Source organism: Antechinus flavipes, chromosome 3 (genome assembly GCF_016432865.1).
Source record: "Antechinus flavipes isolate AdamAnt ecotype Samford, QLD, Australia chromosome 3, AdamAnt_v2, whole genome shotgun sequence".
Classification (NCBI taxonomy): domain Eukaryota; kingdom Metazoa; phylum Chordata; class Mammalia; order Dasyuromorphia; family Dasyuridae; genus Antechinus; species Antechinus flavipes.
Genome location: NC_067400.1, coordinates 81,763,306 through 81,782,355, shown reverse-complemented (window position 1 = coordinate 81,782,355; position 19,050 = coordinate 81,763,306). Strand labels below are relative to the sequence as shown.

General features: G+C 31.7%; 1 protein-coding gene across 2 annotated transcripts in view; it reads right to left on the bottom strand.

Moving 5' to 3' along the window:
- RAPH1 (Ras association (RalGDS/AF-6) and pleckstrin homology domains 1) overlaps window positions 1–19,050 on the bottom strand; it is a 103,995-nt gene that overhangs the window by 25,766 nt on the left and 59,179 nt on the right. For both annotated transcript variants that reach the window (XM_051983720.1, XM_051983721.1), the window contains 5 exons: window positions 13,251–13,328; window positions 9,575–9,734; window positions 3,022–3,143; window positions 2,612–2,677; window positions 724–867 (listed from right to left, as the gene is read on the bottom strand). In XM_051983720.1, the coding sequence (XP_051839680.1) occupies window positions 724–867; window positions 2,612–2,677; window positions 3,022–3,143; window positions 9,575–9,734; window positions 13,251–13,328 (570 nt within the window). The remainder of the gene's footprint in view (window positions 1–723; window positions 868–2,611; window positions 2,678–3,021; window positions 3,144–9,574; window positions 9,735–13,250; window positions 13,329–19,050) is intronic.

Genomic DNA, 19,050 nt, shown 5'->3' with positions numbered 1-19,050 from the left:
GCTAATTTTGGGAGAGCTGTGGGAAGACAGACACACTAATACTATTGGCTAGAAACTATGCTAACAAAATTTATAATTATATTAAAATAAATTACTAAACTGATTATACACAGTGATTCCACAAAAGGTCACATATATAGGAACTCAGATAGAAAATAAAAAGTTTAATATTGAGCAAAATACTTAAAGCAATACTTTTTTTTATGGTGAAAAAAAAAAACTAGAAAGAAAATGATTATTCATCAACAGAAAAATGCATGAACAAACTGCTATGTATGAACATAACTGAAGGGAAATGTTTTATAGGAAACAATACATATAAAGCATTTGAGGAAAACACAAGAGTACAATTATGAATTGATCAAAGTGAAGAAAGCAGAAGCGAGCAAACAAAATACAATGGCTATTATAAATAAAAATAACATTAAAAAGCAGTTAAACTCAGATTAATTTAAGTGAACAGTCTTGGTGTTTAAGCATAGATGATGAACAGATTTCTCTCATATTTGCCCTGATGTGAGGGACTATGCATGTAGCTTGTGTATTCTTGATAAGTAGTACCGGCTACTTTGTCAGTTTTATGTTTTTCTTTGTGACAAAGTTTGGTGGAAAATGTCTTTGAGGTTAAAAAACAATACAATACAAAAACAAAACAAACAACCCACCAAATAACAAAAGCAATATCAATAAAAAAATTAAACATCTTTACTATAAAGAACACACCTTTGCTTTTCCTTTAGGAACATAGTAGATACCAGAAGCTCGCAAAAGAAAATAGCGTTTTTTCCAGGACTTCTTGCCATCATCTTTCAGCCACAATACTCCTTCAAGTTCTGGGACTGTCACAGAACTCCCACAAAAACACTCCTGAAACAAAACAATGAAGAAAGTAGAAAGGATTATAATTCTTAACTTGTCAAAATAAACTTATTCACATGATATAAGATGTTAGCATGAAATTGATTGTCTTTATTATATGTTGAAACCATGCTACCTGTACACACACACACACACACACACACACACACACACACAGTGGAAGGAGCTTTAACCAAGTTCAATCTTCATATTACAGACCCTAAAAGTTAAATGATTTGCTCAGGGTCAAATTGCTAGTATGTGAGGCAGAATTCTAACTAGATCATCTTGTCTCCATGTCTGGCACTACAGCTGTTTTGACTAGTTTTTGTTAACATCTTCCTATCCATGAAATATCTCATGTAAATTATTATAAACACCAGTAGTTTTTTAATCCTTTTATACCTACATCTCTGAAAAATTCACCCCCACAATGATAGTGTGTAAAGCAATTTGTAAGCCTTCTAATTATGGCATTCTTAATCTGGGGTTCATAGTTACCTCTGTGAACTTGGATGGGAAAAATATTACACCTTTGTTTTTTTAAGTTATTGTTTAGTTGTTTCAGTCTTGTCCAACTCTGGAACCTTATTTGGAGTTTTCTTGGCAAAGGTACTAGAGTGGTCTGCCACTTTAGTGGCAAACTGAGGCAAATGGGATTAAGTGATTTGCTTAGGATCACACAAGTAGTAAATGTCAGACTGGATTTGAACTCAGGTCCTCCTGACTCCAGGCCTGACACTCTATCTCCTGTACCATCTAAGCTGCTTTATTTTCATGAACCTTAGCATTTCCTTCAATTATTTAAAAACATTATTCTTAGAAGGGATCTTCTCAGCTGGTGAAGTCAAGTTGGTGAAATTTGACACAAAAAAAAAGGTTAAAAACTTGTATTTATTATATTTTATTTATAGTTAAATAAAATGTGCCATTTAACAGAAGCACTATACTATTTAAACACCTCAAAGATTAATCATTCACAAAATATTTAGTTGTGACAATTAGAAATAAATCTCTCAACAGAAAACCAAATACTGTATTGTAATTGCAATAAAATAGTCCCAGAAATTTAAATTAAAAAAAAAAAAAAAGGTCAAATGGGTTATACTTTAAAAACTCTCCACTGTATATATTGTATAATACTATCAGATTTTCTATTAATCTACATTGCTTAGATAACAATCTATATTAGAAAAAAAGTCTCTACTTTTGAAAAGGATGCTATGTTAAAAAAAAGAATATAAAGGAATATTACTGGACTATAATAAAGGCTTTGCATCAAGTGATACTGGTAGAAGAATATTATGCTCTGGTTGTAATAATATAAGCGAAAACAACTCTAAAAGGAAGTCAAATTCTAAGAAATCAAAATTGTCAATATCTTTGTCCCAGAAATCAGATGAACAAACATATCTCTCTCCTTTCTTTGGTGTAAATGTTGGTACTATTGGTACAAGTGCAGAATGTTATATATACAGTCAGAAGGGTAGCTATATGAGTTGTTTTTGTTTCAAATCCTTTGGTTACAAGGCTGGGTTCAGTAATGATGATACAAAGAATCATCAAAACAAAATTTCAACAATTAAAACACAATTTCTGTTATAATCCTAGATACTAATTTGGCAAAAGACTGTTTTAATTTCTGAGAATAACAGATTCAAGTTGCAAAGCATATGTACTATTTACTAAATTGATAACAACAGCTTTCCTATTATATTTTTGAAAATAACATTAAAAAAATTTACAATTATACCTCCAGCAGCACTTCTTTATTTCTGTCTGCCATCTCAGATGTTTCCTTTCTCCCCAGGAGATAGTTCTGAAAGAGAAAATGAAGACATTAAATTTAAGATCTAGTATAAAAGATAAATTTATGACTGAAAACCTGAAATTCTATATATTCCTTTGTTACACACATATTGCTGCCTCTTTTAAAAAAATATTTTGTTTTTTGTCACTGAAAACTACAACTACCAGATGTATTTATTAACTAAATGCTTACATTTTGATTGTTAGGATATCTATACAAGCCAGAAAGTAAATCATCCTATGGTGCTATATATATACTTGTCATCAAGTTGCCCATTTTTCAAAAAAGTTATCTGATTAGGTCAAAATAGCAAATAAACTACATTTCAATCTTATAAGATTTTTTAAGCTTACCTGGGGGTTTTTGAAAAGTGCATATTTTTCTATACGTTCCACAAATATAAGCTTGTTTTGACTATCTCTTGTCCAGTTTAGAAGATTTTCAACTAAGTTTTCATGATCTTCAAAGATTCTCTCTGCCCAAATGACAAAAGTTTTATTAGTACTTCATAGCTGTAACAATCTCAGAATCAAATTATTTTACATTATAGTCTAGGACTCATTGAAGATTTCTGTTTGGGAAGTGTTATGATCTGAGCATTCTAATGCTAGATTCATTAGAAAGCTAATGTATCTAGAAGCTTTATACGGCTTACAAACCCCTTAAACAAAGGGAGTGAAGGAAAATTTAAAGCAAAAACTGTGGGAACTGAATGAGCTATACTGACTGTATTTTATGACTCAATTCTAAAGTTATCTTAGTTCCCTTTCTACTCAATTATGGAATTAATTCAATTTTTGTCTTATAAGAAAACTTTATTCAATTATGGAAATTATGATAAAACTTTATTGCATTGTTTGAATTTAGTCTTGTGTGGCTGGGAAGCTGGATTACCTCTAGCTGTTGCTTAGAGGCCTTTAACTAAGGACTTAGATTATGCTGACCAGAGACCCAAGCAGATTCAAAGACTGACACACAGAGTCTTCTTACAATTATATATCTTAAAAGCAACCTATATGTTTTATTTGAAAACTGGCCTTGTACTTGTTAATGATTTATTTTTTCCATGTCTTTTAGACTGAATACAGATACTTGGGAAGAATAGGATATTTCTTTTTCTGATTTCAGGGAATTGTATCTGTTCATCCTTCCCCTCCCAATTTGGAAAATCCCTAATCTTTCCTCCAATTAGAAAGCAGATTACTTAATTTTATATCTTGGTTAATTGTCTTCTTTTAATTAACTGGCTTTATTTGATTGTTTTAATACAAAAAATTTGGTTCATTGTGTTCAGGGTCTTTGGACTGACTGGGAAGTCTAATGAACTGTTTATTATCCTCATTTCACTAATAAATTGTATAGGTCAGATTATTTCCTCAGTGAGTATTAATTATCCTTCCTAACACTGGGATTCAATGTGTAGACAAATTATTCAATAAATATTTAAATTATGCTATATGCAAGTCATTGTGGGAGGTAATGGAATGGAAATAGATTGAAACATGATCAGGGATCTCTGTGTATCAAGCTGAAGAGCTTAGACTTTATTTGGTAAATATGGGGAAAGTTTTTATTTTTTTAGGAATGTGATGTTCAGAGATGTTCATGATGAAGATGAATTACTTATCTCTGCATACTTGGCAAAGCAATGTAGTGTAGTGGAAAGAATGCTGAATTTGGACTCAAGAATTTTTGAGTTTTGAATTTCAGTTTGAATTTCAGTTCTGCCTTTTACTGCTAAGTAAACTTGGGGCAATCACTTAAACTTCAATTAAAAATTGAATCAAATCATTCAAACTTCAATTTCCTCATTTTTGGACTAAACTCACTTCTAGAGGAAAAAGGTTTTTCTAACTTTAAGCTCCTAAGATTTGGCAAGTGATGGGAATAAAGGAAAGTGAAAAAAAAACAAAACCAGGCACTTAGTTGACTGATGCCAACTTAGTCAACTAAATGCCTGGTGGCTACTAAAAAATTAAGGAAACCAGAATGTTTGGCTAATGTGAAATGAGACATAGGAATAGTCAACAATTTATTAAATGAATTACAAAAGTAAATTAATTTTAATGAAACAATTATTGTAATCTTAGATTCATTATAATCTTAATATGGGAGTGTTAAATTAAGACAGATTTTAAGCCTATCTTCAAAATGCTAATTCTTAAATACAAAAAAGTTCCTAATTTTAAGTTGCAGAAACTGTAGATAAGCACAATAAATGTATATAATAGCATACTATGAACAAATAAATAGTTATGAATAATGAAAAGGCATCTCATTCTAACTCTCAAACACTCTTGTCATTTGGGTCTTGCCCCCTTAAAACATACTCACACAAAACAATTTTCATTGAAATTTTATGAAATTTTGTGGTGCCAGTGATAGCATAAATAATATGAAACCATTACAGTGCACTGTGCTTGAAGCAAATATTGCTATCTTAATGAAATAAATCATCATATATGATTAACAGAAGTAGCCGATTCTTACAGTATTAAAATAACTAAGTAATAAAATAAAATAACATCTCTGAACATCACATTCCTACAAAAACAAAATTAAAATAATTTAATAATCTTCCAAGATAAATTTTTTTAAGCTTGAAAAAAGAAAGTAAGAAAATGCTATTAAATAAATAATAGTATCTTAAAGCAGTTGAAGGATAGACATATAGGTATGATGGAAGAAGTCATTTAAAAATACTACCTAAAAAAGCTTTCCAAATTAAAGGCTGATTTATGTATAGGGTATGAATACTTAATCTATGATTCCTTCTAAGAGCAGAACCCATGTTTTCATTTCTAATAGCAACTTGATTTCTGGGTCAACAAAGGTATATTAATATGGATACTAATATTACCATGAGAGGACATCAAAATTTTATTTCAGAGGTACCAGTATTACCATTTTAAATAAAAACTTATTTCATATGATTTTGGAATTAAGTGGGATGCTAAGTCAAATGTATTCCCTTACCATCTTTGCCTCTTAAAATCCCTACTTTCACTTCAAAGTTATCCCAAGCAGCATATTGTACATAAGGTTGTTCCTGATCCTCCAGTTGGTACCTGCCTCCCTACCACAAAATCACTTTACATTAGAAAAAAATCTATCTATCTATCTATCTTTTTATATATGCTTATACAATCGTATGTTACCTTTCCTGCTAAAACACAAACTTCTTGAAGGCAAAGGCTTTTTCATTTTTGTCTTTGTATCTATCCCCACTGCCTACTCTTATATCTGATACATAGAAGATGTTTTAAAAATTACTGACCAATTGATCTACCCTTAGAAAATTAACAATGACTTTAAACAATCCTCAACACTTATCACCCCCTATACATAGAAAGAAAAAAGAGAATAATCAGAATTCCTCATCTAAATTAATTTCCAAAGGATACAAAGAAAAAAAAATCAATAGCTTTAACTAACAAATTTTAACTAGAACTATTTAAATGAAAAACTAAGGAACTACTAGAAGATATAAAAATCTTTGAAGGGAAAAACTTAATATCAGTTTTCCTGAAAATGAGTATTTACTTTGGAATATTTATTGATTCAGGGGCTACAGTAAAAATAAAAGTTAATATTTATGCCGTATTTTAAATGTTTGTAAAGCAATCTTGTGAAATAGCTGATTATTTATGCCCATTTCTTAGATGAGGAAAAAGAGGCAGCAGTAACTCACACAGGTTCACAAGTTGCTATTTGAGGCAAACTTTCATTCAGATCTTCCTGACTTCTAAGTCTATTATGCCTTTTACATTAGACTTACATTACCCTCTTACAGAAGCTAAAGTAGTTTTTGGTAAGCAATTTTATTCTTTGGTACCATATATTGAGGACTTCCTCCATTAAAATCATCAATATCAGATCATCCATTTGGAGCTAGAAATATTGGGATCATCTGATCCCCCTAAGGAGAAAAGAGAGGTGCTCACGATCACCTAAGAACAACAGTGGTTTCTACACATGCTTTATCATTTGCCTTTTCAGAGTGCCTGATGTGGACCATCTTATTTCACTCTCCCCACCACCATGTAAGGTGATGCTTGTATAACTTTCATTTTATTGCTGGCAAGTAGCGTGGTTAGTTTGGCACCACAACGCTGAGGAGCATCTGAGGCAGGATTTGAACTCGGGTCTTGGGAGATTCCAAGTGAACAACAGAGCCAGGATTGGCAGTGTAACATGTCCCTGCTTCATAGGGCTGGGAAGAACAAGAAGAGGGGGCACCTTCCTTCCTTGTGCATTGTGGCTTTGTAGAGTGTCTGTAGCCATGCTCAGGTGTCCAAGAGCTATGCTAATGGGGCCCAAGCAGCAAAGACTTTGCACAGGAGCCGGGACAACTGTGTCAAGAAGATCCCGCTCACTTATAGCTTATAGCTAAGTGTGTGTATGTGTATCTATATTTATATCTACATCTGCATCTACATCTACATCTACATCTACATCTACATCTATATCTATATCTATATATCTAGCTAGCTAGCTAAATGACTGGTAGTCACTAAGTAATAAGTGTTTTGGCCGAAGTAGTTCATGAATGTCGAAAGGAGTATAATTTGTATTCACAAAAGAGACATCAATCTACTGGTAAGATTTTAAATCTTCCAGAATTGTAAAACATTAAAATATGAGAAGTGCCCTACTGTGCCACACCCATCCACATTCTTATGGGAATATAGGAACATGTCTTATAAAGACAGATTTCCACTCTGTGCTCAAATTATTCTATGTTTCCCAAATTACTATGGATCTGTTATCTATGAATTTATCTAAATCATTTAAAAATCTATTTACCTATACTGTCTTTTGGGATTAAGAGCACAGTAGTTTTCTAATGTGAGATATTTTATAAAATCATTTATCATGAAAGTTAGTGGTTCCCTGGGGTGTATCCCTTAGCTTCAATTCCCAATCAGTGCAGCAATCCTTTATTCGACCACACATGTTGTTGTTTTGTGGCTCCCCCGCTTTCAGAATGTCATGATATTGGTGCTCAACTTAATAATGACACTCAACCAATTTTAGCCTCACCATGGCTCAGAACTTCCAAATTTAATAAGAGACCCATCAGTCTCAACCTTGCAATTGCAGGGTTATAAGCACGCACCACCATGTTAAGCTATATATTTTTAATATGTGGTCTGTTTTTGAATACATCTGTAGCTAAGAGCTTATTGCTTCCGGGGATAGTCTATTTCACTATCTGGCAGATTTAATTGTTAAAACATTCTTCCTTATGTTATGTTTGAAACTGCTTTTGACTTAAATACCCCTCTTTCAAAGGGATGCTCCCTTTTGCAAATTTACTGTTATCTGGTGAACAATTTTATTTACATTTCATCCAAACATTTTATGGTTTTATTTGTACATAATAAATTATTTTGTATATATTAACATATTTCTAAAACTAATAATTTTCCTTTGATTTAAAACATACTAATAGTAATTTCTAAACTAAAATTAAAATGTTTTCAAAGAATTCATGATAGACTGTTGGGATTATCAACATGAATACATTAATTTTTATGTCAGTGGAAAAAAGGGAAAGCTGTTATTGAAATTTATTTTTCAAATTTTCAGATGATTTGTAGTGTTAAATCATTTTATTTAAAACGATTCAATATGACACAGTATTCAGGTTAAAAATCAAGTCTGAAATAATTAACTAATGAACTTAAATTATTTTGATAAAAAAATACTGGATTAGGAATCAGGAAATCTGGGTCCTAGTTTCTGTTCCATTATATCCCAGCTGTCAATTCACTAGTATACCCCAATCTGGTCCTCATTTCTCTCTCTTCTATAAAATAAAAAAATTCTACCTTCTCATAGGGTTGTTTTGAGAACAGATAAATAATCTTGGGAAAGTAAAAAAAAAATTTACAAATAAAAAGTGGTACTATTATTATTGTTGACCAGTATAATCCCTTTTCTATATTTGGGAAAATTAAAACTAGAAAATGAAAAATCAGAGTGACATAAATGTATTATATAACTTTAAAATCCACATATCGTATATGATTGGAAAATTTATTTGTGTCCCTTCCTTGAACTACATAAAAGAAGCAAGAGGAATTTAGAGATATCATATATACATGTAAATGTACAGGTATACCTTGCTATGTTATTGTAATAGAAAATATTTTTATGACTATCACTTACTTTTAGATGAACTTTATGAACAAATATGCAAGGTTCAAAAAGCCATCTGTGAGTCAATATTATAGGATACATTTCAAATGTGTTGGTTAATCTTTGAATTTAAGAGTATTTGTTTAAGGAAAATTAGTTAACATTTTTAGAGATAGGTGAAAAATTTAAGAACACAATAGTTAGCAATAACAATAGAAATAAATCAAATAACATAAAGTGAGATGAAATTAAATGTCATAATGCTATCAGAATAACTTTAGAAATCTAAAATTGTAATACAAAACACTTTTTTTGATATAAGTTCCTTTTTATACTCTTAGTAGTGAATTTAACAATAAAAGACTATTTGAAATTTGTAGATTATAAGAAATTGCCTAAAAGCATTAAAAGGGCTTCCATTTATCATGGAAAAATCAGACATAAGCAACATAACCATAATTATAGTAGGATAAAATAAATGGTCAACAATACATACTAATTCAAAGAAAATATAGTACTTTTCATGCTTTGTTCTGTCCACAATATAGCAAAGATATCAGTGAAATGATATAGATTATAATCTTGTATTAATTATAATTTAACCAACAATTAAACAAATCAGATATTATAAACACAAGGAAAAAATCCAACTTGTGAAAAAATTACAACTAAATTTGTAACAACAGGATTTAAAAAGTGTGCTTTTATAGACAATAAAGATCTTACAAAAATATAAAAGACTAGCACAACAAAATTACTAACCCATTTGTAATTCGGAGATAGTTTCTACTAGTGACCAGTCTAAGCTATAGCCACAGTGTGATTTGTCCATCAAGTTATCCAATACTTGTCTCACTGTTTGCCTCTCATCTACCATCATTGTTTTGGAGCTGTCATCAGACATGTGAACTCTAATTACAAGCTGTAACAGACAAGAAAAAAGTTAAAAAACAAAAAAAATTATGAAAATAATTTTTAATCTAACTCATTCTTTACTATCCTACACAATCTCATTTGAGCTTCATAGTAATTCTATGATGCTTTATTATTCCTGTTTTGTAGATGAGGAAATAATTTCAAAGAGCCTCAGTCAAAATGAAAACGGTGGGGCAAAGATTAGAAGTTTTGTGATCAGCATTCTTTCTAAGGCTGCTTCTTAAAAAGAAACAATGCTTAAAATATCATAAACAAGAAAAACATTTGTTATCCTTTTTCTTTATTGGACTATATACCTCCTAACATCTGGCAGGGATCAACCAAATTGAAGGAATAGGGATTTTGTTGTCTGTTGTAGGGGAAAACACGTGTGTGTGTGTGTGTGTGTGTGTGTGTGTGTGTGTGTGTGTGTGTGTGTGTGTGTAAAGCAGGCCTTTTCTATACCAAAAAAAAAGACTACAAAGTTTAAAACAAGTTAGTAGGGTAAAAATCTTAAATAAAATGGATTCTTACAGTACTTGTATTCTTAAATTATTCTAAGGCTTTTTAAAAGAACATTTTTTGATTGAAAATTAAGAAAATTATTTTAATGCACTCCATGTTTTAACCAAACGAAATTCCTTGCCATTTTATCTCTTTTTTTATACATTTTTTTATACATTTGCACAAGGTGCCTCCTCAACTCAAACCCCTTGGAATCTTTATTTTTCTTCAATGTTCATTTTGGGGTCACCTCCTCTGAGAATCTTCCTTCTTAGCTGCCCTGTTGTGATTATTTTTTCGCTTTAAATAAGTTTGTCTACACTTGTCTTATGTAGTATGGGTTTTACTTCTCCAATACAATGTCCATTCCTAAGAACTTTCTTTCTCCAGCTGAGCAACTACTATATATATATATATATATAGTAGCACTTTACAGTTTACTGAATTTGTTGCAATAACTAGAAAGTTGTATTAACTATTAAAATGTATTAAAAATTTAGGCAAGAAAAGTAACATTTGCTTAAATGCATCAAGTGAATTGGTACAAGTACATGCTTCTGTTAAATTTGCTAAGTGATCTTGAACAATCAGAAGAAAAGAATGAACTGGTAACAGATGAAATGATATTTGTTGAACATTAACATCAACATAATGTTGAACATTAACAAATGAAAGGCAGATATATGTAATCAATTACATAAATTTAGCAAGCAATTTAAGAGTCACAAACTGGCTAATGTAATAAGTGGTTTAAGAAGTCCCCTGCGTCCTCACCTTCTTGATAGTTCACATCAATTACTTCAAAAGGACTGTGAATGTATCAGTCTAAGTATCACTAATGCTTCACTTAATGCTTACAGATTTGGCTGTTGCTCAAAATATTTATTACTTTTGAGAAGCTTTTTGACTTTAGGTATGCTTGCTAGGCTTTTCAATTTGGTGGACAAACCCTACTATATCCTGTAATCCCCTGACTAACTGAACATACTTTTACTTCTCTGCCTTTCTGACAAACAGTTTACAAACATACAATTAAAAAGCTTTCTTCTATAATTTTTATTGGGGTGTGTGTGTGTGTGTGTGTGTGTGTGTGTGTGTGTGTGTGTGTGTGTGTGTGTAAAGCAGGCCTTTTCTATACCAAAAAAAAAGACTACAAAGTTTAAAACAAGTTAGTAGGGTAAAAATCTTAAATAAAATGGATTCTTACAGTACTTGTATTCTTAAATTATTCTAAGGCTTTTTAAAAGAACATTTTTTGATTGAAAATTAAGAAAATTATTTTAATGCACTCCATGTTTTAACCAAACGGAATTCCTTGCCATTTTATCTCTTTTTTTTATACATTTGCACAAGGTGCCTCCTCAACTCAAACCCCTTGGAATCTTTATTTTTCTTCAATGTTCATTTTGGGGTCACCTCCTCTGAGAATCTTCCTTCTTAGCTGCCCTGTTGTGATTATTTTTTCCCTTTAAATAAGTTTGTCTACACTTGTCTTATGTAGTATGGGTTTTACTTCTCCAATACAATGTCCATTCCTAAGAACTTTCTTTCTCCAGCTGAGCAACTACTATATATATATATATATATAGTAGCACTTTACAGTTTACTGAATTTGTTGCAATAACTAGAAAGTTGTATTAACTATTAAAATGTATTAAAAATTTAGGCAAGAAAAGTAACATTTGCTTAAATGCATCAAGTGAATTGGTACAAGTACATGCTTCTGTTAAATTTGCTAAGTGATCTTGAACAATCAGAAGAAAAGAATGAACTGGTAACAGATGAAATGATATTTGTTGAACATTAACATCAACATAATGTTGAACATTAACAAATGAAAGGCAGATATATGTAATCAATTACATAAATTTAGCAAGCAATTTAAGAGTCACAAACTGGCTAATGTAATAAGTGGTTTAAGAAGTCCCCTGCGTCCTCACCTTCTTGATAGTTCACATCAATTACTTCAAAAGGACTGTGAATGTATCAGTCTAAGTATCACTAATGCTTCACTTAATGCTTACAGATTTGGCTGTTGCTCAAAATATTTATTACTTTTGAGAAGCTTTTTGACTTTAGGTATGCTTGCTAGGCTTTTCAATTTGGTGGACAAACCCTACTATATCCTGTAATCCCCTGACTAACTGAACATACTTTTACTTCTCTGCCTTTCTGACAAACAGTTTACAAACATACAATTAAAAAGCTTTCTTCTATAATTTTTATTGGGGTGTGTGTGTGTGTGTGTGTGTGTGTGTGTGTGTGTATGTTTAATGGTTCAAGAGAAGGGACAAAAGACCAATCCTAAATAAAAAGTCTGGTTTGAAATAAGCAGTAAAATATTTGACATTTATATTAAAATTGGCAGTGTGGAAACTTATCTAAAACAATATGAAGAAACTAAATAAGGGCTTAAAAAAACCCCAACGTTAAAAAAAAAAGTGTAATGTTATGTACAGGAGATTCCTATTCTCTAACAACTACTACATTTGTAGCCACACTTTTAGTTTTCTAGGTGAAATATATCATGTAGCAACTTCTGACAGTTTCTTATAAAATAGAGATTATTGTCCTTCTATTTTAAAAGTATGGTGGAAGCAATTTTAAAAATTAAATGTAGAAAATAATATTTGGTAGTCCCTTAGAAATAGCTTTAATTTGCTTGTTGTTCCATTGCCTAGCACAGTGTCCAGCACATAGTAATTGTCCAGCACATAGTTCAATTAAGTAAACATTTATTAAACACATGGTAAGTGCTTAATAAATGTTTACTTAATTGAACTATCAACAATCTTACAGGTGTACCATCTGATTATCCTCTACAAAGACTGTACACACAAGACTGAAGTTACAAATCAGGCTGCTATTCTAATTAAGATTAGACTGGTCTCAAGAAACTGTTTTTTATATGAGAAATTTTAAACTTATTTCCTTTGATAAGATTGTTAAAATCCATTATGTCAAAGTAGACATTTTATATATTAATAAACCCCCAAACCAACCCAAAGCCCTAGGTCACCTTCTTCACTTGGGCTTCTTTAATCTTCTCCAGGGCCTCTCGGATCTTTTCTGCCTTCACTTTGGCTGCCTGTTCTTCCTGTGAACATGAGATAATTGAGTTAAAGAAATGCCCAAAAGATTAGCAAATATTTTGAAAGTGAAGTTTAAAAAAAAATGCTTAGGATTAGTACAAGGAATGAATTTTTAAAAATATGCAGTTTCTCCATGCTTAAATGTATAGAATATATATTTTGAAAAAAAAAATGAAAACATGGGTGATTATTACAGAAGATAGCTTTTTGCAAAATCCATCCTAACAGACTAATTCAGTCACCAAAATGAATTAGTTTTATAATATGGTGGTTAAGTTATAATATGGTGGTTATGGTGCTAAATTTGATTCTATCAAAATATGAAGACTATATAGTTTCATTATGAGGAAATTATTTAGAACCTAAAGCATAGTGATGATTTTGTTTATTGACAAATCTTTGCTCTTAATGCAACCTTCCTGAATGTAAAATCTCTGCAAAGCAGAGCAGCTGAACTCTAGTTCAGCTAGAATTGAAAAAACTAAAACTAGTTTTTTTTCCCCAGTCATCCTGAAACAACATTTTCAAGACACTATATTTAGTAGAAAAAGTAAAGTCTGTTTTTATTTGTGAGTATGAAAACTACAATACAGGCATATTTTCATTCTAAAAAGAATGCAAATATAAATGCAGCCTGTTACATAAAAATAGAGTAGTCAGTTGTACTTCATGTTAGTAAATTCTGGCTGATGCATATTCATCCCTTTCTAGTTTTCCTAAAAGAACATTTTTTATGCTAATATCCATACTTACTTGCAATTTCTGAGAACAGGCCATATTAATGCTGTAGCAGTAATCTCCAATTTTAAAAAATCCTTTAAAAAGTAAAACCTTTTCCAGTATAGGATGATTTTAAAAAAACCCCATAGGTGAGGCATCTAAAGAAAAACCCTAATTTCATTACTTACTATAGGATTTAAGAGGAACAAAGCCCAGATGAACATTTCAGTTCCACTGGCTCCTCTCCACTAACTTCTTTTCTAACTCCCAATCCACCCTCATCTGAAATACAGACTAGATTACAGTTAGTAAGATTAGCTAAATCCTTCAAAACAGTGGTGAAATACTGTTTATAGTACTTGGCTCCAAAAACAATTCACATGCCATTTTTCATTAAATATCAGGACAATGAAAGTCTGCTATGTTTAATAGATCTGTCCCATGCCTTTGCACAAGATTCTGCTAGTAGCTAAAGATCCTGTCCCACCTAATTCCTTACCTGCATCATTCCTCACTCTGGATTGCCTCCCTTGTTTCATGCTTTGTATTTACTATTTTGTTAAATAGTGAGTGAAACAAGTACATTAGGGAGAGCAGCGGGCTTGTTTGCCCGGAATCTGATCCTTGAAAAGAAGTTGAAGAATTAACAAAAGTGTAAAGCTCCAGCCTGAAATACTACCTGAAAACCCAGCTAGGCAAAGAACAGAGCATTTTATTTTGAAGGTGCTGAGGTGTAGATAAGATTGACTTATTTTGTAAAGGTGTGCTCATTTAATAATGAAAAGATTGACTCATCCAAATAAATAAGTAAAACATAACTTATTTTTCATTGTATATTTTAATGGAAGATATTTAAAATTCAACTTCAACAATTTTATAAGAAAATATTTATATGAAATCCTTAAGGTAGTTAATATTTTTGTGTGAGCCTCAAACAATGTCTGCTTTAGAGGGCATGTTTTGCCTACAACTATTAAGTCATAAGAATGTTTCTTGCCTTTAGAAATTGTGAAAGATGACTTGACATAAAAAAGAAGAATTGTACAAATTTTGTCATATTTCCTAAACAGGCTATACTTAATACAACACAGTACCAAAAGACTGGTTAACAAATAATCACTGATGATAAATTCTAATAAAAAAACTTAAAAGAATGATGATTTTTTAAAAAAACAATTCACAAAAATCTATGTTAGTCATTTCTAAGGCATGGTAAAGTAGAGAAAGTACTGATATGAGATCAGAGAACACTGGCTCAAATCTCAGTTGCTGTCTATCAGATACATGAGAACTAGGTAAATCAGGCAGTCAATCAACACAGGGCTTTCTCCAGAGTTCCCAGTACTGTGTTTGAATTCTGGCTAGTCTACCTATTACCTCAGTTATCATTGAGTATAACTTTTGGTCACTTTTCTGAAACTTATTTTCCTCATTTGTAAAATGAGAGTCTTGAAGTATATGATCCTTTCTAGCTCTAAATCTAGTACTCCCTAATTTGTCTTGATTTTTTCCAATATCTTTTTATTGACAATATGTTTCCCCAAAGCCCAGGGAAAAACAGCAATAGCACCAGCAATACCACTACATCACATTATTAGATTTTGTGGTCTCTCAGTACTTTACCTCCATTCCTCCCTTATTTCACCCTTTTGGTCATATTAAGCATTAATAACAATTAAACAGACAAAAGCAACTTTAACTTCTTTTCTTTACTAAAATGGAAAAAAGCAAACTATTGTCTCCTGAAAAATTCCTTTCAGAACTACCAAAGACCATCAAAAACCAAGCTCCCCCCCAAAAACTGGAGGGACAACTCTTGATTATAAGAAAGTCAATGCTCTAGCATCTTCATTTTGTATAAAAATTTGAAAACTAAGAAAAAGATACAGTAGCCAAAAGAAATGGAAACTAAATTTGAGGTCATTAATTCTTGCAATCACTAATCCGAGAACAAATCAGACTAAAATTAGCATATCTCAAGATTTGATGAAAATTAGTTTATGTCAATTTCCCAGAGTAGTCATATGCCTAATGGATATCACTGACTGCCTACCATCTGAAATTAAAAATCACAGCTCAGTGACTTACTTATATGGTCAACTAAGGAAAGTTCAAAGACAGATTATTTGCAATGAAAAAACTTTATGAGACTGAGGCATATAGTAGTTTGATTGCCTTCCCTAAAGCAGAGGAAAATAGGAAGGCCTAGAACAACCACTTCTTGGGCTAATGTCTTTTTTTGGTCAGTCACTGATAAAGGATAAGCTCTAATACCATAATGGCATCTGGGATTAAAGGGCAACAAAATCACAAACGCATCTACACATCAAGAAGTGGTTGGGTACAGTGAATAGAGTACCAGGCTAGGAATCAGGAAGACCTGTGTTCAAATTCAGCCTTAGTCATTAACCAGTCATGTAACCCTGAACAAGGAACAACCTCTTTCTGCTTTAGTTTCTTCACATCTAAAATGGGGATAATAATAGCACTTATCTTACACGTTGGTGTGAAGATAAAATGAAATAATATTTGTAAAGCACTTTGCAAGAATGAAAGTGCTAAATAAATGTGAGCTATTATGACTACTACAGCCAGATGGCATAGTGGATAGAGTGCTAAGCCTAGTCAGAAAAACTCATTTTCTTGAATTCAAATTGGCTTCAGATACTTCCTAGCTGTGTGATCCTGAGCAGGTCACTTAATCCTGTTTGCCTTAGTTTCCTCTTCTCTAAAATGAGCTGGAGAAGGAAATAGCAAATCACTCTAGTATCTTTGCCAAGAAAAATCTCCAGTGAAATCACAGAGAATTGGACATAACTGAAACAACTGAACAACATTATTATTGTTAACGAATGTTATTATTTTTCTCTGCCTATTGGTATTATGACAATGTAGGTAAAGGGCTCTGCTATTCCTGATAAGGAAAATGACTAGCACTGCATTTTCAAAGGTTAGTTCTCAGAATTAACTATTTCTGCAACTTAGAACTGGTTGGAAGGTAATTTGTTAGTAGTGACACTGTTTAAAAAATGAACAGTGATAGGGGGTAGTTTCTGAATAGCAATAACATTCAATCTGAGCAGAGGCATATGTTATTGTGCTTCTAATGTCTGTATTGACTAAAAGATAACATAGTACCACAAAATCAAATGCTTTGGGGAAGGAAGAAGAAAACAGCAATAAATACAAATACAGTCTGTATTTGTAAATTGTGTGACTATAAAAAGGTGATCTGTTCAAGGAAATAGTTTGCAACAGTTTGCTTTTCCCAAGCTTCCCAATATTTTCATGTATTATTCATGTGGAAAATGTGGTAAACCACTCCAGGACCTTTGCCAAGAAAACTCCAAATGGGGTCATGAAGAATTGGATACAACTGAAAAACGAACATTATCTATTGTACGATTCAGTAATACACGTATAGACTACTTTCAAAGGTTTTATAATGATGAAAAAAGTAGGTAAAAAGTCAAGGGGTAAAAGGGTGAAAAGTAATGACTAGTCGTATAAATGGAGCAGACTATAGGTGAAGACTAGCAGAGCAGGGATGGATTAGGGAACCCTAAATCATGATAAGGGCAACAGAGATTTAGTGTAACTGAGAAGGTTATAAATACAGTAGTCTGTGGAGAGAATAGAATTTCAATATTAAAAATCTTAGAGATGATAGCTTGGTGACTTTTTTCTCTTGCATTTCCAGCACATAATCCTTTAATAAATGCTTGTTGACTTGACTGATCAGAAAAATAAATATTCTGTGGTTAAATTTTCAAAAGAATTAGAAACTATCAAGAACCACTGGGGGAAAAAAAAAAAACACCAACTAACTGATAATAAGAGAAATTCGGATTAAAACAATTCTCAAGACTTTAATCCACACTCCACAAACTGGAAACAGTAATTTATAAAAAACTGAAATGATGCAAATTTGAAGGTCTATGGGATGACAAAAACACTACTATATAAAGATGGTGGAATTGTGAATTGGTTCAATGGCAGTGGAAAACGATTCAGTTTGCAAAATGATTCAAAAAAATGCTCTGGCTCTAGGACTGCCTGACTTCACTACTGAAGCTTTAGGGCATTCAACATCCCTTTCTTTACCAGCCATGTCTTCCTGGATTGTTTAAGTATTAGTTTTACTAAATCTTAGATAGAATAAAAAGAGGTTACAATGAGTTATGAGTAGCTAAGCAGTACTGTGGATACAGTGTTGGGCCAAGTGTAAGGAAGACGCCTCTTCTCGAGTTCAAATCTGGTCTTAGACTCTACTTACTAGTTGTGTTATCAAGATCAAGTCACTTAATCCTGTTTGCCTCAGTTCCCTCATTTGTAAAATGAACTAAAAAGGGAAATGGCAAATCTCTTGAATATCTGTGCCAAGAATAACCTAAATGGGTCACAGAGTCAGACACAACTGAAATGAATAATGAATTGTAGTTAGATGGACAATTCATTCTTAATGTAAAAATAAGCTTAATTTGAAAAATTAGGATTACAAGCATTAAAAACAATATAATCAGAGGTATCTATCATATACATCATAGACCTAATTTACCCCATTAAAAAATTTTACAATATAAAACACTTTCCCCAAAAACCAGGTTGTTCATAATCTGATTTCTGATTATTTAAAAGGAGCTTGGGAAATGCACTGCTTCAACATCATTTTTATCATCATCATTATTATTATTGCCATGTTTTAGTTGTGAATGAGTTCTTGGTGGAGGTCTCATCAATACACTACATTTTACAGAAATGTTTTTAATCCTCACCTTAATCAACCTTAATACAAGTGCTTCAAATTTATATCTTAAAAAATGTCACTCACTTATATTCTAAGTGACTAACTGTAGCTAAATATAATATCAAATACAATGAATTATTAATCACGAGATCAGTTGCATCCAAATCCCAAATGCACATAATTAAAAAAAAATTACTTGATTTTTAAATAACTTTATACCCAGAGAATGCAATTTATCTGCTATCTTGGGGATTCTACCA